This window comes from Lampris incognitus, chromosome 16 (assembly GCF_029633865.1).
Source record: "Lampris incognitus isolate fLamInc1 chromosome 16, fLamInc1.hap2, whole genome shotgun sequence".
Taxonomy (NCBI): Eukaryota; Metazoa; Chordata; class Actinopteri; order Lampriformes; family Lampridae; genus Lampris; species Lampris incognitus.
The window spans coordinates 39,347,641-39,371,687 of NC_079226.1; the positions used below are offsets into that span (position 1 = coordinate 39,347,641).

General features: G+C 45.9%; 1 protein-coding gene across 5 annotated transcripts in view; it reads right to left on the bottom strand.

Annotated features, from left to right (window-relative positions):
- Positions 1–2,812: 2,812 nt before the first annotated feature.
- The window catches only part of nin (ninein (GSK3B interacting protein)), a 52,641-nt gene continuing 31,406 nt past the window's right edge, over positions 2,813–24,047 (bottom strand). For 2 of the 5 annotated variants that reach the window (XM_056295953.1, XM_056295950.1), the window contains exons 17-28: positions 22,204–22,302; positions 22,039–22,108; positions 21,744–21,911; positions 21,546–21,662; positions 19,792–19,905; positions 18,179–18,325; positions 17,841–18,020; positions 16,952–17,086; positions 16,739–16,840; positions 12,115–12,204; positions 6,744–6,857; positions 2,813–5,720 (exon numbers count right to left, since the gene is read on the bottom strand). In XM_056295953.1, coding sequence (XP_056151928.1) covers positions 5,505–5,720; positions 6,744–6,857; positions 12,115–12,204; positions 16,739–16,840; positions 16,952–17,086; positions 17,841–18,020; positions 18,179–18,325; positions 19,792–19,905; positions 21,546–21,662; positions 21,744–21,911; positions 22,039–22,108; positions 22,204–22,302 — 1,552 coding nt within the window. In that variant the 3' untranslated portion in view covers positions 2,813–5,504. Of the gene's footprint in view, positions 5,721–6,743; positions 6,858–7,403; positions 9,420–12,114; positions 12,205–16,738; positions 16,841–16,951; positions 17,087–17,840; positions 18,050–18,178; positions 18,326–19,791; positions 19,906–21,545; positions 21,663–21,743; positions 21,912–22,038; positions 22,109–22,203; positions 22,303–24,047 lie in introns of those variants that run through there. The other 3 variants (XM_056295951.1, XM_056295952.1, XM_056295954.1) reach the window with 3 other exon arrangements.

Below are 24,047 nucleotides of genomic sequence, written 5' to 3' on the forward strand. Positions count from 1 at the left end.
GCCCAATCTGTCAAATTTCGCACGCGCACAACGTCAAGCTAATCCCCCCCCAACCCAGCCCAGATACTGGTTTCTGTACTGGCGCAGCTGACTTCTTAGCAGAGCGGTCCGTCAAAGGGTGATTCTCCAATTAGGGGAGTTTTTCTGGCCCCGGGGTAGATTTTCAAGAGCAAATAACAAAATGGGTAACACCTTAGTAAGGGGAACATATTCTAAGTAACAACAACTTAATTACTAGTGAATATTAATGATCAAGAAGTCACTTTAGTATGGGGAACATATTCTAAGTAAAAAACTTAATTACTAGTGAATTAGTAATGATCAAGATGTCACTTTAGTATGGGGAACATATTCTAAGTAAAAAACTTAATTACTAGTGAATTAGTAATGATCAAGATGTCACTTTAGTATGGGGAACATATTCTAAGTAACAACAACTTAATTACTAGTGAATTAGTAATGATCAAGATGTCACTTTAGTATGGGAGACATATTCTAAGTAACAAAAACTTAATTACTAGTGAATTAGTAATGATCAAGATGTCACTTTAGTATGGGGAACATATTCTAAGTAACAACAACTTAATTACTAGTGAATTAGTAATGATCAAGATGTCACTTTAGTATGGGGAACATATTCTAAGTAATAAAAACTTAATTACTAGTGAATTAGTAATGATCAAGATGTCACTTTAGTATGGGGGAACATATTCTAAGTAACAAAAACTTAATTACTAGTGAATTAGTAATGATCAAGATGTCACTTTAGTATGGGGAACATATTCTAATTAACAACAACTTAATTACTAGTGAATTAGTAACGATCGAGATGTCACTTTAGTATGGGGAACATATTCTAAGTAACAAAAACTTAATTTAGAGTAATTTAACACTATGACCACTTGTAGTTTTGTGTGTTGTTATGTAAGAACAGACCATATTCATTAAGTGTTAGTAAGGGAGAATAACTCTTCTTGTGGTACTACCACCTTATAAAGGCCATACTAACAAAGCATATTGAGATGGTACTACTAATAAGCAATACTTCTGAGGTTATAGAGGGAAAACTCATAGTTAATGGCTTACTGGTTGTATAATAAGGCCATGCAGAATAAGGCATTAATGAGTACGTAATAATGACCAATTAAGAGCCAATATGTTGCTAATTTGCATGCTAATAAGCACCTAATTAATGGTGACTATGTTCCCCATACTAAAGTGTTACCAAAAAATGTTTTGGGGAAAAAAAAAACCCTATTGTGTTTGTTAGAGTTATGATGTGTTAGCTATGAAAAAAAAGACCCGTGTCTCAGCTGTGACATTTTGATACTTTTTCAGCATGTTGAAAATTCAAACGGGCCAGAATTTCGCTGTTTTGGGCTTGTCCCCCATCCCAGACTTCGTAACTTCCCCTCTATAGTAAAGTAATAAAAATGGTTAAATTCATTTTGTCAGAATAATTTAAAAAGACATATTTCAAATTCATATGGTTTATATAGTATGGTTTATATAGCTGCCCCTCATGTTCCTGTCATTACCTGTCATTACCATCGTACGGGACACCAGAGAGTAATAACGGTTTTTTCAAACAACGTGGTTGCCATGGAAACGAGAAGTGCCAGAGGGCGCATGCCCAGTCATGGCAGAAGCGTGACTTCTCCATGCGCACAAATGTCAGTAATGTGAAGGTTTATGTGTCCTGGTCGGACAGGATGGTTATTAGGCGTCATTACCAATGACAGGATGGTTACTAGGCGTCATTACCAACCAAGTTACTGAGAAGTTTAGTTCAGAAATGAGACATTTCACCTTATTCACGTATATTGATTTTACATTGTATGCTTGTGTGACCGGTTATTTTCTTGCCCGGTGCGGGATTCGATACGAGGTGTACTGCACCACAAGGCGACATCATTAACCGCTCGGCTAAAGGGTCAGACCCGTTAGCTAGGGGGCTAACGTGTCTTATTAGTAGTTTACAGTCGTTACCCTCTCCCGGAAGCGCGCCCTCGCGCTTTGTTCCTCCCGCGCTCCGAAGAGACTTCTGAGGATCTGCACACTTCCGGATCCCACCGCTGCCACAATGTAACCGGTTATTGTCTTGCCCGGTGCGGGATTCGATACGAGGTGTACTGCACCACAAGGCGACATCACTAACCGCTCGCCTAAAGGGTCAGACCCGTTAGCTAGGGGCTAACGTGTCTGATTAGTAGTTTACAGTAGCTAACAAGTTAGCTTAGCAAGTCTAAGACTTGGCCCACTTTTTCTCCAAAAAGTGAAAATTGTCATTACCATCACATTTTGCTGTCACAACTTTGACAAAAGCATCATACCATCCATCTCATTTTGTAGGACGACCAAAGCTACGCTATTTGTTCCAGACCACTTAAGAGCTTTTGGGAAAAGAAAAAAAAAGATTTTAAAGACCTTCATTTAGTTTTTCAAAATTTCAAAAGCCAAAAGTGCCCCAAATTGAAGAATCACCCTAAAACACATTCTGTTGATATTGTAACGTGCATGGATAAGTAGACACGCTGGCCGCCGGCTGGCGAGTCTGACCCTTTAGTCTAGCGGTTAGCGAGGTCTCCTGCGGTGCGGGCGACACGGGTTCGCGTCCCGGCCGCGGCACTTCCTGTGGTTGCGTTGTCCCCCGAATTCGCTACAATATATTGTGAAGACTGTCGCAAACCACTCGGCTCTCCGTGACATGTTAGTGAGTAAAACACGGTCTCTGCTGTGTAAAGCTCGTCTCTTGACCAGACTGGAGACTAAGTAGCGCAACAAGAACTCAGACCGAGCATGTCTCGTGTATCTCACATTTCTTTATTGTTACCTTACAAAACAACATCCACCCTGTGTTCACAGTTAGCACGGTCTTTGTAAAAAAAAAACTACACAAAATCTTATAATGGCACATAGCAGCTGTTCAACATTCCCAGTTGGTAACGTGTTTTTGTTTTTTTAATTTGAATTTATAACATTGACAATGGCAGACTCCAGTTTTTTTTTGGGGGGGGGTTCTCAATTTAAATTGCAACAGGGGTGTATTCCAGAAAGCGGGTTTAGTGAAAACTCTTGAGTTTGTTTGTTGAGCTGAGGAAAAGTGGCTTTTCCATTCCAGAAAGAGGTAACTCGAACTCTGGGTGCTAGCCGACTCACTCACCATGGTAACTGATCCAGAGATGGAGCTGCATCTCTTTCTGCAACAGAAAACCCAGTTTCCCTCATCTCAGGGTTAACAAACTCAAGAGTTTTCACTAAACCCGCTTTCTGGAATATACCATGGCAGATCATAGGAATTTGCATATTAATATTATTATTATTGGAGACAGTTTAGTCACCTGACCAACCCAGTCACTGAGGATACACAAGCCAGTGCATTCTTAGTGCCGGTCCCAAGCCCAAATTCTTTTTCAAGAATAAGGGTGATGTGCAGAGCTGTAGTAACTACAGTGGTATAAAGTTGATCAGTCACAGTATGAAAATATGGGAAAGAGTAGTAGAAGCTAGGTTAAGAGGAGAGGTGATGATCAGCGAGCAGCAGTATGGTTTCATGCCACGAAAGAGCACCACAGATGTGATGTTTGCTTTGAGAATGTTGATGGAGAAGTATAGAAAAGGCCAGAAGGAGGTACATTGTGTCTTTGTAGGTTTAGAGAAAGCATACGACAGGGTGCCAAGAGAGGAGGTGTGGTACTGTATGAGGAAATTGGGAGTGGTAGAGAAGTATTTAGGAGTGGTGCAGGATATGCATGAGGAAGTGTGACAGTGGTGAGGTGTGCGGTTGGAATGACGGATGTGTTCAAGGTGGAGGTGGGATTATATCAAGGATCGGCTCTGAGCCCTTTCTTGTTTGCAATGGTGATGGACGAGATCAGACAGGAGTCTCTGTGGACTATGATGTTCGTGAATGATATAGTGATCTGTAGTGAGAGTAGGGTGCAGGTGGAGGAGAGCCTGGAGAGGTGGAGGTATGCACTGGAGAGAAGAGAACTGAAAGTCAGTAGGAGCAAGACAGAATACCTATGTGTGAATGAGAGGGAGGACAGTGGAATGGTGAGGATGCAAGGAGTGGAGGTGACGAAGGCATATGAGTTTAAATACTTGGGGTCAACTGTCCAAAGTAACAGGTAGTGCAGTAGAGAGGTGAAGAAGAGAGTGCAGGCAGGGTGGAGTGGGTGGAGAAGAGTGTCAGGAGTAATTTGGAACAGAAGGGTACCAGCAAGAGTTAAAGGGAAGGTTTACAGGATGGTTGTGAGACCAGCTATGTTATATGGTTTGGAGACAGTGGCACTGATGAAAAGACAGGAGGCGGAGGTGGAGGTGGCAGAGTTGAAGATGATAAGATTTTCATTGGGAGTGACGAAGAAGGACAGGATTAGGAAAGAGTATATTGGAGGGACAGCTCAAGTTGGACGGTTTGGAGACAAAGCAAGAGAGACAAGACTGAGATGGCTTGGACATGTGTGGAGGAGAGATGCTGGGTATACTGGGAGAAGGATGCTGAATATGGAGCTGCCAGGGAAGAGGAGAAGAGGAAGGCCAAAGAGGAGGTTTATGGATGTGGTGAGGGAGGACATGCAGGTGGCTGGTGTGACAGAGGAAGATGCAGAGGACAGGAAGAGATGGAAACGGATGATCCGCTGTGGCGCCCCCTAACGGGAGCAGCTGAAAATATAGTAGTTTAGTCTCATGACCACTGTCTGAAAAGTGAACGTCATGTCACTCAGGTGTTTCCTACATGGTGACAAGTATCTGCAAAAGGTCACGGGATTGTTTGACTTGCATGATAGTTGAAATAAATGTACCATTCAACTGGTTCATTTATCTCATGTTGTTATGTGGCAGTTTTGCGTTTCAATAGTTTCAGAGAGGAGAGGGAATGGCAGATGAAAAATACTAATCTCTCAGACAACACAAGGTAGAAACACTTGTATAGAAAGAGCACCTTACTGTGGTATAGCTGTATGAGTAGGGGTTTTTCTCTCTTCTCATAGAAAAACATTGTGTTTGGGTACCCATTGGGTATTTAACCCCCTATTCATAACAGCTTCCTCTTTTATTAGAGTAAAAAAATACATAAATTTATATAAAAAAAAATTTCTATTAACTACCTGACTGACATTCCATAATTATTGCCTTGACAGATTTAGGATAGAAGCACCCTAACTTTTAGTCCAAAACATATCTTGCAAGAGAGATGCATTGCAAGAATTTAACAAAGATTCGGTGCGTGCATGTGGCGGTACGATTGAAAAAAAAACCCCAAAACCAATAGAATTACAGTGTAAGGTTTTTGACTTGAGTATTGGTCTCATATAGCATGCACATGGCTGGTTCTGGTTCAGGATCCCAGCCAAGAGTAGATCTTCATGACAGTTTGTAAAGCCAAGTTAAAAAAAAAAGAGTCAAGATTTGTTTTTTAAATAAATAAGTCATGTAGAGTGTACTTCATTGGCAGTCGTATTAATTGCACAGAGGGCCCCTGGGCCGTGGTGGAGATGTTAGGAGCTTTGGAAATGATGGGGTACGGGGGGTAAGGGCAAGGGGTTTAGGTCGCGCACTATCTTGTTGAGGCTAGAGATCTTCTCTTCCAGCAGGTAGTTCTTCTTCTCAGCATTTTTTTGCCGATGCTCAGTTACCTCTAGAGCCTTCAGCAGCTGGGCGTTCTCCACATACAGGTCTTTGATCAACACGTCTGCTTTGCCGTTTTTGTGCAGCTAGAAAAAGGACAAAGTTAGTCAGATACGGGGTCCTAATAATACCAGTCTGTACTCATATGAGATCCAGAACGGTGAGGATGCAAGCAGTCGAGGTGACGAAGGCGGAGGAGTTTAAATACTTGGGGTCAAACTGTCCAAAGTAACGGGGAGTGCAGAAGAGAGGTGAAGAAGAGAGTGCAGGCAGGGTGGAGTGGGTGGAGAAGAGTGTCAGGAGGGACTTGCGACAGAAGGGTACCAGCAAGAGTTAAAGGGAAGGTTTACAGGATGGTAGTGAGACCAGCTATGTTGTATGGTTTGGAGACAGTGGCACTGACAAAAAGACAGGAGGTGGAGCTGGAGGTGGCAGAGATGAAGATGCTAAGGTTCTCATTGGGAGTGATGAAGAAGGACAGGATTAGGAACGAGTATATTAGAGGGACGGCTCAGGTTGGACGGTTTGGAGACAAAGCAAGAGAGGCAAGACTGAGAAGGCTTGGACATGTGTGGAGGAGAGATGCTGGGTATACTGGGAGAAGGATGCTGAAGATGGAGCTGCCAGAGAAGAGGAGAAGAGGAAGGCCAGAGAGGAGGTTTATGGATGTGGTGAGGGAGGACATGCAGGTGGCTGGTGTGACAGAGGAAGATGCAAGAGGACAGGAAGAGATGGAAATGGATGATCCACTGTGGCGACCCCTAACGGGAGCAGCCGAAAGTAGTAGTAGTAGTAGTAGTAACAGTAGTACTAGTATGAGAGCCACACAGAGTGGTCTCCATGGGATTATGTCGTATGTAAGCCACCAGATTCTGATGAATACAAGTCACCGCTCTCACGTGAAAAGATTAGCTAAAAGGCCACGTTTAAACATTACTGCTGGTAGGTTCTGTGACCTTAGTGGTCTTAAACCCCATTTGTCAACCGTCGGGCGATTTCAAAAAAACCCACGGTTGACAAATTACACGAGTTGTTTCTGAAGCCGTAAAAGGCTTGACCTTTGACAAGACTGAGATGTTGTGCCCGACACATGGTCTTTGCAATCTGACCTGGTCTTTGAGCTGAGCGACCTTCTCTTTCAGCAGCATCTTGACATTATGCAGCGACTGTTCAATCTCCCTCATGCGTCCCTCCATATTCTTCATCTTCCTCTCCCTCTCATCCTGTTGGGCACAAAGTGCAGGGTAATGAGCAAGACACGTCCCACCACAGGCAACGCCATCCACAAGTCTGATCGTCTCTATGGGAATTTTCCGGCCTCTGCGTGGAAGAACAATTCACCCTGGCGAGGCGGTGACTTCTTCACAGAGCTGCTGAGAGTCGAGCACCCGAGTAAAAGCCACAATTCAAAAACACCGACGACACGACTGTTTACTAGATGCTTTATTTGGTCTTAATTTCAGCATAGAAACGGTTTCCAGTACATTTGAGAGAGGAGAGGCTTCTGTGCTAAAAAAAAATAAATTAAAAAAATAAATGGGTATAAAATTTGAGCTACTCCTGCAAAGAAAATAATTTAACGCATAAATAAATACCGAACCAAGACATGACTAGTAAAATAAATAAATAAAAATCTTGACCAAACAACACTAGGTTGTACACGTAGTGCAAAAAGGAAATAAATAAACCTCGGTGACTTGAAGACTACAACACAGATGAAAGATAAACACGCTGAAGACATATCGCCAAAAACGAACACTAATTTATGACAGGTCACATGGTAATTTACTAGGTACAGACTGAACACTGAAAAGGAAAAGGTAGCACACGGGTGAGCTTTCGGCATTTCGTTTATGTACGTAGGTACATAATGGAAAATGCTAATAAATTAAATCTTGCTGGAACCTTCTTCGTGAGAAAGAAACATTCAAACCACATTGAACAAAATGTGAGTCTAGTGTAGTGCAGCAGCAACGCATCTTCATGAGACACACAGACTGTCAGGACACGGTCCATTTTAACCTTGAATAGTGGAGTTTACCCCGCTCTTCCGAGCCGTCCCGGTCTCTGCTCCACCCCCTCTGCTGATCCGGGGAGGGCTGTAGACTACCACATACCTCCTCCGATACATGTGGAGTCACCAGCCGCTTCTTTTCACCTGACACTGAGGAGTTTCGCCAGGGGGACGTAGCGCGTGGGAGGATCACGCTATTCCCCCCAGTTCCCCCTCCCCGAACAGGCGCCCCAACCGACCAGAGGGGGCGCTAGTGCAGCGACCAGGACATATACCCACATCCGGCTTCCCACCCGCAGACACGGCCAATTGTGTCTGTAGGGAGGCCCGACCAAGCAGGAGGCAACACGGGGATTCGAACCGGCGATCTCCATGTTGGTAGGCAACGGAATAGACCGCCACGCCACCCGGACGCCCCAAGTTGAGTACGTTTAACGAAACTTCAAAATGAACACATCTAATAAGGTGTGACCTAACAGGAAGAAGTCACAATCAAAATGAAGGGCACTGAATTACGCTGAAAAGTGAACACAGAACACCAACAATTATGTCCCACGCTTCGCGTATTCTCGCCGTTAGAAACAGATCTCCATAGACCTTGACTGGACACAGAAGACAGCAGTAACAGTACCTTGGTAGCCATTTTACTGGTACATTGACAAACTGTTGAAAAAGTCTCAGAAGACTGTTAGGCACTGACCCAGCCTCCTCTCAGGTCTTAAGGCAAAGTGTCACCAGCTAGCCTCTGAGGATATACCCTGGTTTAAACATGGTTTAAACAGTACGAGTGTATAAAAACACTGCCAGAAGACACATTCAGATAAAACCATTAATTGGTTGCGGCACGGTGGCCCAGTGGTCAGCACTGCTGCCTCACAGCAAGAAGGTCCTGGGTTCGAACCCCAGGCCGTCCCAGGTCCTTTCTGTGCGGAGTTTGCATGTTCCCCGCCATGTCTGTGTGGGTTTCCTCCGGGTGCTCCGGTTTCCTCCCACCATCAAAAAGACATGCATGTTAGGGTTAATACTCCTGCCTGTGCCCCTGAGCAAGGCAACGCAAAGAAGAACTGGAGTTGGTCCACAGGTGTTGCAGCTGCCCACTGCTCCTACACAATAGGACGGGTTAAATGCAGAGGACACATTTCACTGTAACCATACAATGACAAAATAAAGTGGCTTTCTTGTTCTTCTTCTCTAAAACCATTAACTGCAGCCATACGTATCCATCAAACCCCTAAATCCTTCATGTGGACCGAGGTCCAAAGAGTCCAGCCAGTCCAAAAAAGTCAAGATTTGTCAGGATATCACAGTTACAGGGAATGTATTTGGTTGTTGTTTTTCTGAAAAACGACACATTTGACAAGATATGATTTACTTACAATAATATTAATAAGCATAAGAATAGCAATGCCTCTGGGGAAACATGAGACTGTACTGTCCTTTTTCTGCCACCTAGCAGCAGTGAAACACCATTACACATTGACGCCTGCCTCTGAAGGCAGGCGAGATCCAGGACCGTGGTCATATCTGACCGTTCTGTCTGTCTCTCCAGCGAGGCTGCAGATAAGGGCTTCACATACAGGGTTAAACCAAGGAGGAAAAAAATAAAATAAAATCAGCAGAGGAAGAAGAGGAGGAGGAAGGACGGAAGAAAGGTTGTGCGTCAGTCCTGGCGTGACGTTTGACAGGGCAGCAGGGTGGGAGGCTGGCATCACAGTCCGCCGATCCGCCGGTAGCTGTCTGCGTGAGCTGCCCGCTGCTCCGCCGCCGCCCCCTGGAGAGAGAAGGCAAGTACACTTCACCGTGGCTCAACCCCTCTCCACTAATCCCCCACACACACATTAACCGGCACGAGGCTGTCCTGGAGGCAAGTCGCCTACTGATGCGGCCATTTTTGAAACAGTTATACAACGCCTCAGCGGCCTGGCGGCGACAATTCGTGACCTTGGGCCGGAGATGGGGGAAGTCGGGGGCGGGAGCTATTTGCTGAGATGCGGGAGGGGTAGAATGAGGGGCTGAATGCTGCCATCAACCTGCCCTGCAGCTATGTGTAGGGTCACAAAGTAGGAAAACACCAAGGCCAAGCCAAAAGACCAAACCCCGGCCCGGAGATCCCGCCACCTCAGCTGCTTTCACCCCCTGATGCAATGTTGCTTAATGATAGTGAGGGACAGACATTGGACGTACACTAAGACCAAATCCAATAAGTAAATACATCCTACACACACACACACACACAGATGTGTTTGTCTATTCTTGTGAGGACCCTCAATGTCTCCAAAAAATTGCCTACCACCTAACCCTAACCCTAAACTTAAGTCCTAACCAGTGGTGGCTGGTGCTAAAATTTGAAGGGGGGGGGGTGCAACAAGCGCAACACACCCGACAGCTGCTTTAATGTCCACACAGTCACAGAGGTATTAAGAAGGACAATGTAGCCTATAGATTTTATCAGGGTTCGTGGACGGTGGCTGATTGACAGCCGAGACGAGGCGTGGGGGTGGGCGTGAACATGATTGACAGCCATGAGAACTGTCCAATCACATTGGATCAAAAAACATTAAAACAATACCGATTCACCGCCAATAAAAGTGGGCGTGTCTGGGGCGCAGAAGAAACCAATCAGACAGCAGCCTCAGGTCACCTGCTCACCACAAGTTCGAGGGCGTACATGAGGTATGGTTTGGGCGGCGTCCCTCACCCAGGAAGTATATGTATTCAGACAGGAAGTATATGTATTCAGACAGGAAGTATATATATTCAGACAGAAATCACCAAATACCATCTGAACCAATATTTAATGCTGCTGACAGGCGCTCCCAGACTGACAACACTTTTATTTCATCATTATTTGCATTATACAACTAAAGTATATTTAACATGTTTAAGTGGATTTTCATCTGTTGATATTTGAAGGGGGGCGGCGTGGCACCCCGGCGCCCTGTACTGGCCAGCCGCCACTGGTCCTAACCCTAAAATAAACCCTTGAGGAAGTCAGGACATGCCAAAATGTCCCCACTAATGGTTTAAAAACTCAAATCGGTCCTCACAAATATAGCCAAGCAAGCACATGCACATACACACACAGACAGACACACACACACACACACACAGGACGGGCGGATATGAGTAAAGACAGGTGCTGTGATGAACCCGTAACAGGGAAATGCTGGAACAACAAGCATCCTAGCCAAGCCGGCAATAAACAAGAGAAGGAATAATGGAAAACGGCACTCGTGTGGATTATCATACAGGAAGCAGAACCCAGTTCAGGAGTTTGAGGATTTACACTGCCTTTGAAGCAACAGTAATTTGCATTTTAACATCAGTTGCTGTTGCTTACCACTTTTAAATACACACATTATTTTGACTGGTATTTGTATAGGCAATGCATTTCATTGATCAATTTCTGCTGGACAATGGCTGAAAATATCTCGACAACAAAATAAAAATGACATGCGTCTTACATCACCTGAACTGAGTTATTTGTTTGATTTGATGGGGTACATTCTCTACAATAACACAGAACGAGAGTACGAGTGTGTATGTTTACCCCATTACATCCCAGCTGCACATCAGTAACACGTCAAGTGACGTATTCCCTCCTTTTAACTAGCAGTCGTTTTACGAGTTGTCTTCATGACAACTTCTTTTCATGACAACTTGGATTCCCCCCCCCCTTTTTCTCCCCAATTGTACCCGTCCAATTACCCCACTCTTCCAAGCCGTCCTAGCTCCTGCTCCAACCCCTCTGCTGGTCCAGGGAGGGCTGCAGACTACCACACGAGTCCTCCGATACATGTGGAGTCACCAGCCACTTCTTTTCACCTGACAGTGAGGAGTTTCACCAGGGGGATGTAGCGTGTGGGAGGGTCACACTACCCCCCCCCCCACGAACAGGCGCCCCAACCAACCAGAGGAGGCGCTAGTGCAGCGACCAGGACACATACCCACATCCGGCTTCTTATGTCTGTAGAGACGCCGGACCAAGCTGGAAGTTATATGGTGATTTGAACCGGTGATTCCCGTGTTGGTAGGCAACAGAATAGACCGCCACACCACCCAGACGCCCCATCTTCATGACAACGCTTAACCATCAAGATGACAAAACAGACTGACATGAGAGTGATGATTGGAATACATGTGATGAGGTGACAGAGAATGAGTGTGAGATAAATTGATGACGTAATGGCACAAAAACCCACATTTTTGCCTCATGTGTTTTGCAACAATCAGGTAAGTGTGGGAGAGTAAACTACAGAGAAGAATTGGGCAAAAAAAAGTAGTTCAATACATTTGAAATACTATTGAAAATCTCAAGAGTGACTGATTTCGTTATCTTCCAAGTCACGTTTTTCAATTTTAGAGCCCTTCAAGTGAAAAGTAAAATCACATAACTTGTCAAGCAATTCAAGTTAGTCTTAAACACCCTTTTTTGCCTATGCCTGGTATCAGCAATGGCTCAGTACCTGCATGTTGTCTGGATCATCACCACGTTGTCCTCTGGGTATTCTGTGAGGTGACGGCGGCAGCAGTCCAACCAGCTGAGCCTGAAATGCCTGGATGAAGATGGAAAACAAGGGGGAAAGAGAAACTTAAGGATTTTTCTTGCATTTAACCGTAGTGGTGGTGGTGTTTCGCAGAATAACATTCATTGTCGCAAACATCTACCGTCACCCTCTGGTAGCTCATACGTTTGTTTTGAAGAGAAGAGTGAGAGACGTCGTTTTCGAAAAAGTGTGCAAGATTTACAGCAGTGGGGTAACACATCTCTTGTGGCCATATAGCCTGTCTGTGTGTCATAAATCGTTTCTTCAGATTTTGCAAGGATTCCAACCCCGAAGACAAGCATTTGGAATCTCTAAATAGCAACATCTAATCTTTTCACTGATGGTCTGATTTGCATGTCAGTCATCGGCATCAAAATTGAACTGAGACTGATGAATAATCAGTGAAAAACTCCATGTAGCAAGCACTTTAAGCAGGTAGTGCAGCACGAACAAAAAAAAGCACACAAGCAAAAGCCAAATGGCTTCATATATAGTATATTTATATTGATCGAGACTACCCTGGACCAACATCATGTACCCAGTAAGATCAAGGACCTCATCCTGAACTATTACAGGAACTTCAGGCTCAGAGTCACTTCTGGGAACACAACATCTGACTGGCATTGGCTTGAGAAGGCAATCATAACTGGGTGTACCATCTCAGTTACACTCATCCCCCTTGCCATGAATATGGTGGTCAAGGCAGCTGAAACTGAGTGCAGAGGCCCTCCGTCCAAGTCTGGTGTTCGGCAGCCTCCCCATCAGAGCCTTTATGGATGACCTCACTGTCACCACATCATTGGTGCCTGGTGGTAGGTGGATCCTCCAGGGTCTGGAGAAGTCATCTCCTGGGCAAGGATGAGTTTTAAACTAGCCAAATCCAGAGCCATGGTCTTGAAGAGGGGAAAAGTGATGGACCGGTTTCACTTCTTTCTGGATGGCACTGCAGTTTCATCCATTACCAAGAAACAAGTCAAGAGTCTAGGCAAGGTGTCCGGGTAGCATAGCAGTCTATTCCGTTGCCTACCAACACAGGGATCTCCGGATGGTAGACGGCGGATTTGACCATTTGGTGGATATGAGGCCCAAGGGAGAGGGTGGAATCAAGGATCACACCAAGGTTGCGTGCCTGGGAGGAAGGGGAGACAGTAGTGCCATCGATTGTGAGTGCGAGGTTGTTGATTTGGTTGAGAATGGACTCGGAGCCAATGAAGAGTTCAGTTTTGTCACTGTTGAGTTTGAGGAGGTTTTGCTGCATCCAGACTTTAATTGCAGACAGACAGGAGTCGATGTGACAGAGGGGTGGATTGTGAGGGGATTTGGTGCTGAGGTATATCTGGGTGTCATCAGCATAACAGTGGAAGTCCAGGTTAAAATGGCGGAGAATCTGACCAAGAGGGAGGATGTAGATTATGAAAAGGAGTGGGCCGAGTACAGAACCTTGGGGAACACCTTGTTTGACTGTGGATGGAACAGAGGAGTGGTTGTGAAGTGAGATGAAGTGTGACCTGTTGGGAGAGGTAGGACTGGAGCCAGCTGAGTACGGTGCCTTCAATACCGACATCTTTCAATCTGGTGAGCAGAATGTTGTGGCTCACAGTATCAAAGGCTGCACTCAGGTCGAGGAGGAAGAGGATGTTAAGGGCTCCAGTATCATTAGAGGTGAGGAGGTCATTGAGTACTTTAAGGAGTGCAGTTTCAGTGCTGTGGAGTGGGTGAAAACCGGACTGGAGGGGTTCAAGTAGGTTGTTGGAGTGTAGGTAAGTTTGGAGTTGTGTGGCGACAATGCGTTCCAGGGTTTTTGAGAGGAAGGGGAGGTTGGAAATTGGCCGGTAGCAGTTGAGGAAAGATGGATCAAGACTGGGTTTCTTGAGAATTGGGGTAACAGCAGCAGTTTTGAAGGCAGAGGGGACAATTCCATGGAACAGTGAGGAATTGAAAAGGTTGGTGAGGTAGGGGCATAGGCAGGGAGGCATTTCTTCAATAAGGGAGTGGGGAGGGGATCAAGGGAGGAGGTTGTGGATTTTGATGAGCTGATGAGTTCAGAGATAGTGGTAGGGGCAACTGGAACAGACCAGGAGAGGCAGCGATCAGGGGGAGGGGTAGGGAGGTTGAGAGGAATGGGGAGAAGAGGGGCCAGAGTAGGGGCTGCTGAGTCAGATGCAGGGGACGGTGATTTGTTGATAGCGGTGATTTTGTCTGCAAAAAATTGGAGAAATTAGTTGCATTGTTCAGGAGTAAAGTTGGAGAGGGCATCGGCACGGGACTTGAGGGGGTTGTTCACAGTGGAGAAGAGGGTGCGAGGGTCATGGTTGGAATCATTAATGATGGTGGAAAAATAGGAAGACTTGGCGGCGGTGAGGGCATCTTTGTAGGCGGAGAGGTGGAGTTTGTGGGCTTCTTGATGTACAGTGAGAGATGTTTTCTTCACAAGTTGTTCCAGTTGGTGGGCAGTCTGTTTCATTGTGCGGAGCTCAGGTGTGAACCAGGGTGCAGAGGTATGTGGGTATGTGTCCTGGTCACTGCACTAGCGCCTCCCCTGATCAGTCAGGGCATCTGTTCAGGGGGGAGGGGGAACTGGGGGGAATAGCGTGATCCTCCCACATGCTACATCTCCCTGGCGAAACTCCTCATTGTCAGGGGAAAATAAGTGGCTGGCGATTCCACATGTATCGGAGGAGACATGTGGTAGTCTGTAGCCCTCCCTGGATCAGCAGAGTAGGTGGACAGCTCGGAAGAGTAGGGTAATTGGCCGGATACAATTGGGGAGAAAAGGGGGGGATCCCCCCCAAAAAGGCAAGGTCTTTGACTGTAGACTTAGCGATACAGCGGCAATCCAAGCAACCATCAAGGAGCTTGAGAACTGGCTCACCACAGTAGACAACTCTGGCTACCTGGCAGGTTCAATGCTTGGATTTACCAACATGGCATCTTACCCCGAGTCCTCTGGCCTATGCTGGTTTACGAGGTAACCCTGTCGACAGTGGAGACCTTGGAGAGGAAGATCAGTAGCTACCTCCGGAGACGGCTGGGTCTGCCGTGCAGCCTTAGCAGTGCAGCACTGTATGTGAGGAGCAACAAACTTCAGCTCTCTATCAGCAGCCTTGATGAGGAGTTCAGAGTTTCTCGCTCAAGAGAGGCACTGCTCTATCAGGACTCCGAAGACTCTAGAGTGGCATCAGCAGGCAATATGGTGCGGACAGGCAGGAAGTGGAGAGCCCAGGAAGGCCTGGAGATAGCATAGTCTCGGCTGAGACACAGGACTTTGGTGGGCACAGTAACAACTGGATGGGCAGGGCTGGGAGCCATCCCACAATCTTGCTATGATAAGGCCCACGCCATCTAGTCCTGGAGGAGGTGTGGGCAGGTGTCGATGAGGAAAAGGACCAGCAGAATAGTGGGCATGCAGCAGCAGGGAGCATGGACAAGGTGGGAAGGTGCGCTGGGGAAGAAGATACCCTGGGCAGATATTTGGCAGGCAGAATCGCAGCAGATCAAGTTCATGGTACAAACTGTGTATGATGTTTTACCTAGCCCAGCAAATCTCCATCTTTGGGGCAAGATTGATTCTCTCCATCTTGTCCTCTGTACCCTGGAAAACGTTCCCTCGAGCACATCCTCAGCAGCTGCCCATCAGCCCTGGGGGAGGGCCGTCACCACTGGCGACATGGTCAGGTGCTGAAGATAGTTGCAGAGGCCATCTCCAAAGCTGTGGCCAACAACAAGCAAGCCCACGGACAGAGAAACATTGCCTTTGTCAGGGCTGGTAAGCAGCCTCAGTCACAGCCCAGATCAGCAGCTGGTCTCCTCACCTCTGCATCAGACTGGGAGCTGTGAGTCAACTTGGGCGGGGGGCAGCTCAGGTTGCCGGACCATGTTATGACAACTTCGTTGAGGCCAGACATAGTGCTATCATCAGCCTCTTCAAAACAGGTGCTCCTTATAGAGCTGACGGTTCCATGGGAGGACCGGTTGGAGGAGACAAATGAGCAGAAGCGGTCTAAGTACCAGGAGCTGGTGGATCAGTGCCAGAGGAGAGGTTGGAAGGTGCGTTGTGAGCCTGTTGAAGTGGGGTGTAGAGGCTTTTCTGGCTGCTCACTGTGTAAGCCATCAAGCCATCAAGTCTTCCATGGAGGCTACAGAGAGGGCCTCCAGATGGCTTTGGATCATAAGGAGTTATCTGTGGGCCAATGCTGCTGGGACACAAGCCAGGGACTCATCAACCCTGGCTGGGTCACCTGAGTGAGGGCGTATGATGTTGAAAGACCCGAAACACCCGAGGACCTCAGGAAACATCACTGATGATGTGTCCCGGTGCATCCTAGGATGTAGCTTCGAATCATATATTATGTAACATTGCACACACACACACACACACACACATGTATATATATATATAAAACATTATATAAACAACAAGAATGAATCAAGTCAATTAATTGTTACTCTATGAAATAACTAAACGAATGGCCAAGTCATTATGTCCAACACATTAAGAGAAGGAAAATGAGGAAGACAGGTTAGCGATCATTTTGTTGTTTACCTCTAGTAGCTGGGTCGACAGCCGGGCCATTTGGGCCTTCAGTGCTTCATTTTCTTGCTGAAGGCTCTCCAGCTCTGCATGTCGTTCCCCGGCCTCACAGCCCTGAGACCAGTACCCATAATGCAATGAGAGCACCGAAGGAGACCACATACACGGCAATAATAAAAACAATGTCAGCAAAAGGTTATCTGATATGGATGACTTGGCCGTTACCTTGGTCAGCTTATTCTTATCCTTGAGCTCTTGCTTCAGAGAGGCGTTCTCCTGTTCTAAGGCCTTGACCAGGTAGGACTGACTCTGTTGTTTCTGCTGCTTCAGGGACAAAATGGTAGACTCAAGCTGTCGGACCTGCGGACACAAAAATAATATAGGCTCATTTTCAACTATTATCATTCATGCTTGTAGGTTTTTCTTTGTCCACTAATAAAATTAGAGTACAAAGTACAAATTTTATTGATTGGGGAAAGATTAGGACTGGTGCTCATTTGTTAGGAGTTGTCATTACATTTTCATGTTTCATGTTCATATTTGAGTGCATAGAATGACATACATAAGCAGACACGTTTGGTAGCAATTTTGTCCATGTAATACTGACATGATACTGGTTATCAGTTCAAATATAGCAATGGTTATCTGTGGTAAAAGCTGATATTTTCTGTCTGCAATTTCCTGCGCATTCTCCCGTACTACTATTCATCCTCTTCAAACTTGCAGTGCCCCATTTGCTGTTATGATGCTTCGTATTTGCATGCAGCAAGAGTGCTGTCCTCTCAATGACACTAACCAGATTCCACCTCCTCTAAACCAGTCAACGTCTCCACACAACCACACCATTGTTTTTGCAACCAACTCCCCCTTACTTAATATTTTTCTGACTACACACCCCATAGTTAAGTTTTATCTCCATTTTGAAGCATTTTAAGGATTCCTTTTGGCAATATTTCACTTCTCTTATGGGATGCAATGGGCAGACAGGAAAGAAGGGGTTGGAGAGAGAGAGGCATGCGAAGAGTTCAGGGCTGGAATTGAACCCAGGATGTTACACTTAGGGATGTTACCGTTAGGACCACCCCCACACACCATTGTTGAGGCTTGGGCTCACCTTCTCCCTGGAGTGCACAAGATCCCCTTTGGTGTTGTGGACCTCCACCTGGAGTCTCTCGTTCTCTTGCCTCAGCAGCTGCTGCTCCTGTTCCAGCACCCGGGACACCTCATCCCTGCACAGCTTCTTGTGTTGACTTTGTAAACCGCTTGAATGCAGGGCCACCTCCAGGACATGGTTCTGACAGACCACAGGAGGAAAAGCTAAGTCTCCATGGAAAATAAACATGTTTAATTGTCTACATGTTAGAGTGTTGACACATCAGTTACAGGATATTTGGATACATGACTATTATTTCACTGAGGTCTGTTCAGTGCCACTGATAGTAAAAGACTTACTTTATCATTTGCATTCTGCAGCTTTTTGTGCAGTGACATGACCTCATGTTTGAGGGCATCCCCCTCCTCCAGAGACACGTGCAGATCAGACTTGAGACGAGTGCTTTGAAGGTTGACAGCCTTAAGACAATCGTCCAGCGCCTGGATCTATAGTACACAGAGGCAACAGTAAGAAATACGGAGTGCATTGGTGGCGCAATGAAAGGATTTAGTTCTGTCTATTTTAGTGGCTGGCGTATGACATTGAATATTATATATATGTATATATATATATATATATATATATATTTTTTTTTTAGGGAGTTGTTCCTTATCCGATGTTGCTGTAAAGCCCACTGAGGCAAATTTGTAATTTGTATAATGTGTTATACAAATAAAATTGACCCCATCAGGATTAGGGTTTCTCAGTGGGACCCCCCATGCCAAAAATGTATTATACATGGCGCTGCAAATGGCATACGACAGAGGCATCCTCCCCCTTTTCCCCCTCTTCCCCAGTTGTATCCGGCCAATTACCTCACTCTTCCGAGCCGTCCTGGTCGCTGCTCCACCCCCTCTGCTGATCCAGGGAGGGCTGCAGACTACCACACGCCTCCTCCAATACATGTGGAGTCGCCAGCCGCTTCTTTTCACCTGACCGTGAGGAGTTTCACCAGGGGGACATAGCGCATGGGAGGATCACGCTATTCCCCCCAGTTCCCCCTACCCCCAGAACAGGCGCCCTGAACCGACCAGAGGAGGCGCTAGTGCAGCGACCAGGACACATACCCATATCCGGCTTCCCACCCACCGACACGGCCAATTGTGTCTGTAGAGATGCCCGACCAAGCCGGAGGTAACGCGGGGATTCGAACCGGAGATCCCCGTGTTGGTCGGCAACGGAATAGACCGCCACGCCACCTGGACGCCCTATCATGTTTAATTTTACCAATGTTGGCCAGCCCAAGGTTTATGGTGCGAAACCAGAGGCTGCAACCTAAATTTTGATGTCCAACTCACACCTTAAAGACACAATAGACAATTTTCACCAATTTATAATTTGCCTCGTAAAGATGTATTGTAACGCTGGGTATAATTTCCTGTTTATGTGTTGTTGCTTTGCAGTGGTTTTATTGAGGGAGGTGTCCATCGTAGTGGGTAAATTGGCTGAGAAGTTGCTTGGGGCGGGGGAAAGGGGTTGGGTGTGTAAATTGCTACATTGCGCGGCAGAATGACTGACACTTGAGGGGAGAGAGGTGCGGCAGATTTTTAACGGAGAATTAGCTAACAAGGAGCACAAGTTCTTAGAGCCAGTGGGTTAGCCACCCCGTTCAGTTGTTTTACTGAGGACACCGCAACATCGCGTTAACTGTTGCTGTGGCAAGGGAATAAATCTGGGCTCCGTTAAGCTGTCAAACAGTAACACCACCTCTTTACTGTTCTTCCTCCATCTGCCTAGCTACCCCACAACGCTACAATATGTCTTTTCCAGAATCTCATGAGACCTTTTGTTTCTCAATATGCAATGTTTAAAAACAAAAGATGGAAAGTAAAAAAAATCAGCTGCCAAGGTTAAATAATAGATTTGAAAGACCCCATTAAAGGTCTAGAAGTCAGTCTTAGGAAGCTCTTACTTTCTCCTGAGCTTTGGCAAGCTGGTTGCCCAGGCTCTGCATCACTTTATCCACAGTCTTGCGCTCTTGCAACAGGTGGCTGAACTGACTCTCCATAGAGTCCACCTTGGCCACCTAGCAAAACAGACAGAAAATACACTGACTTTATTTCTTTTTTTGGGGGGGGGGGTTCCCCCCTTTTGCTCCCCAATTGTATACGGCCAATTACCCCGCTCTTCCGAGCCGTCCTGGTTGCTGCTCCACCCTTCTGCTGATCCGGGGAGGGCTGCAGACTACCACATGCCTCCTCCAATACATGTGGAGTTAGTTGCCAGCCGCTTCTTTTCACCTGACAGTGAGGAGTTTTGCCAGGGGGACATAGCACATGGGAGGATCATGCTATTCCCCCCAGTTCCCCCTCGAACAGGTGCCCCGACTGACCAGAGGAGGCGCTAGCACAGCGACCAGGACACATACCCACAGCCGGCTTCCCACCCGCAGACATGGCCAATTGTGTCTGTAGGGACGCCCGACCAAGCCGGAGGTTAACATGAGGATTTGAACTGGCAATCCCCATGTTGGCAATGGAATAGACCGCTACGCTACCCTGATGCCCCTGACTGACTTTCTATGCAAAAATGTCTATACAAAAAAAAAACCTTGAACGGTTTACTGGCAGCAGGCCTAATATATACCCAAGAACCAAAATTATTAAAATCTAGTCACAATTCCTTTCATACAGTCCTTGTCAAATGTCTATAGGTGAGTGTTAACTATACGGCACGTTAAAAAAGTAAAACTTCCCTTCAACTAGTCTCTCTAGGTTCATCTGTGCCTCTATAACTGAAGTACATTTCAAAACGGAAATCAATAAAGTATTTAAGGTTGAGTTCGCTTTGCAAGGCCACTTTTTATGTAGCTCATGAAAAAGAAGTCCCTTTTAATGTTCTGTACTCTATGTCTACATCATACACTGGCGGAGTAGTTTATTATCCATTATCCAAACCACTCATCCTGCTCAGGGTCGTGGGGATGCTTGAGTCTATCCCAGCAGTCATTTGGCAGCAGGTGGGGAGACACCCTGGACAGGCCACCAGTCCATCACAGGGTCAACACACACACACACACACACACACATTTACACCTAGGGACAATTTAACACGGCCGATTTCCCTGACCTACATGTCTTTGGACTGTGGGAGGAAACTGGAGCACCTGGAGAAAACCCACGCAGACACAGGGAGAACATGTAAACTCTATACAGAGGACGACCCGGGACGACCCCCAAGGTTGGACTACCCCTGGGCTTGAACCCAGGACTTTCTTGCTGTGAGGCGACCGCGCTAACCACTGCACCACCGTTAGAGTGGGGTAATTGGCCAAAAACAATTGGGAGGAAAAAGTCGGAAAAATCCAAAAGAAAAGAAAAAATTTATATCTAAAAATTTCCTAAAAACGATACCACTAAAAACATATGTATAAAGACAGAGAGAACAAAAAAAAGAAGCAGAAACAGCTAACAACAGTCCATTAAAATGGCATTTCAGTTCAATGTTGACAGCTGGTGTCTGTCAACGAGTGACTAGCACTGATGGGGGGAGGGGGGTTAGAGGGTAGATGGGGTGGGTGGGTGGGGGCATGACCATGGGCAACACACAGTTTGTTAATGATCCTGACTGCTTGTGGGTAGAAGCAATTTAGCACTCCGCTGGATTTAGCACAGATGCTCCTGTACAGTAGTTTATTAGATTCGTCAAAATGTCCATAATGCTCACCTTATCTCTGAGGCCAGAGAGCTGGTGTGTTAGTTGGGCATTCCTCTCCTCAAGATGAATATTGCCCTCCAGAGCTCTGGTCAACTCTGCCTCCAGGGCAGAAACACAGGCTGCCATCTAACACAGAACAACCACTAATCACTACGTGCTAGGACCAACATCAAAAGGGGGAGGCCTTCACACAGAGTGTTGTTCTACCTGGGTCTCATCCTCATCAGGCACCGCCTTCCTCCTCTCATTCTCCTTTATCAGTTCAACCACTTGCTGGCTTAGCTCCTCCACTTCGGCAGCATTCTGGGCGTTTTTCTCTGTCAGCAGCACGTTCTCCTCTTCCAGTTGCTGGCTCCTGTGACGCAGCTCTGAAATCTACACAAGAGGAGAAGCAATGATATCTAAAACCCTCCGAATGAAGGTGGGAAAGACGGGTGTGTAGAGTAATATGTCAGATCAGAGGAGTTTTGTGACAGTTCATTTATGAAGTTACTCCATTTACCTGTTTTTTGAAGTTCTCCGCCATCTTTTGGGCTGCGATCTTCTCCTTCCTGTAATGGCCCAACTTCAGTCTACAATCATCGAGAAGAGAGACAGTCAGTTTAAATGACTTGTGTGTTAAATGTGTTAAAATGAATGTTTACTCTGAAAATATGTCTGTTTTTACAGCAATTCCTCCTGAGCTTCTTTTAGGTCCTCTTCCTTCAATGTAGCTATTTTATGCCTGAGGATTAGATTCTCTTCTGAGAGTCGACTTGCCTCAGATCTTTTAAGAGAAATACACAGAACAATATCAGCTAAATGGATTCCTACAAGCTACTATGAAACCAAAATACTAGGCATTTATGTTACTATGACAAAAAAGAACTTTGAAACAAAAGAAAGTACATACAAATGTTGGTAAGCTGTTTGATAAACCCTAATACAACCAAGGGTAAGTAAGAGGAGCGACTACTCTACCAAGCAGACACGATCCGATGGAACACTGATCTAGCCAGGTGAATTTCAGGGATTGAAGCAACTCATCTGCCAAAATGCAAACGATCTGTCGCATTTTAAGTGGGCTCTACAAGTCTGAGGAGCCTAAATCACATGGCAGGAAATCAACGGTACTACGCTGTGCTGGGAAAGAGAGGGAAAGGTGAATGAATAAGCAAAGAACAACAAGGAGGTATAGGATTACAGAAGCTGATGCGGGCAAGAAGGGATGGCATCCTACTGTTCCAAGTTACCTATGGGCCTGCATGCTTTCAGATAACATCAGTGACTTGTCCTGCAGCTCGGTGATGGCTCTGCGAAGTTTTGCATTCTGCTCCTCAAACTCCATACAGCAATCCTCTAAGTCAGTCACCGCCTGAATCTTAGCCTCCATCTGGCTGTTGAGATCCTGGAAATGGCCCTCTGTGGGCATCTCAGGAAATCCAGCGTCTTGATGAAGAGCCAGAAGAATCCCATCTTGCCTCTCCAATTCATTGACCAGCTCACACAGCTTGTCATTCTCGTCACGCATCTTGGCGATCTCATCTACCAGTACAATTTGTTGATCTTGGAAATCGTTGGCAAAATCCATTCTGCTTTCAAGGCCCATAACCCGCTTTTCAAATTCATTGTTTATCTCCTTTAATTTGGCGTTTTCAGATGTGCAGTTTTCATATTTGACCTGAAGATGAGTCATTTCCAATGTCTTCACCTCCAGCTCTTTGGCATGCTTCATTAAGAATACCATTTTTACTTTGAGTTTATAGTTTTCTTCCAAAGCTTGATGGCCAATTTCCATTTTTTCACTATTTTGAACCAAAAGGTTCTCTAGTGTGTCTGCCTTCTGCTGAAGTAGGGCAATATTCTGTTGCAAGAGAATGTTCTCTTCTGTAGCGTTGCTGTACAGAGCCATAAGTTTAAACAGAGAGCAGTCCTTGTCCTCACAGTGACCATTTTGATCCTCGGCTTCAAAAAAACCATAGGCACAGTCAGCTTCCTCGTCACCAATTTCAGTGGTTGTTGCCTGGTCAAACTCTGGAGCAGTTGTTATCTTGTTTTTTCCATGACCGTGCGATTCATTTCGTAAGCAATCAATCTCAGTATCCCACAGGATCTGCTCAACAAGGTCACCTTCCTCCCCCAGGGCTGAGGGATCGACCACAATCCTGAGGCATTGCGCCTCCTCAAGGGTAAGAGTTTGGTCTTTCTTAACTAGGCAATATTGAGGTTTGTTATCTTCACATGATTCAACCGCTACATTATTCTCAGAGTCCACTACATCTCCACCAGCGTCCTCATGATCCAACGCCTCGGGTGATGGGTCAGCCTCAATACCTTCACTCTGTTTCACTTGGGAAAACTCTGTTCTGTTCTTAAAAACATCCTCTTTGGCATCAACATTTTCATTTGAAACTGGGGATTCCGAGACAAAGTCATCAGGGAGAGTCATTTCAAGAGCGCAATAGTCTTTTCCATTAAGACTGTTTGTTTCTGAACGAGAGGAAAATTCTTCAATTTTTTTCTGATCATCAT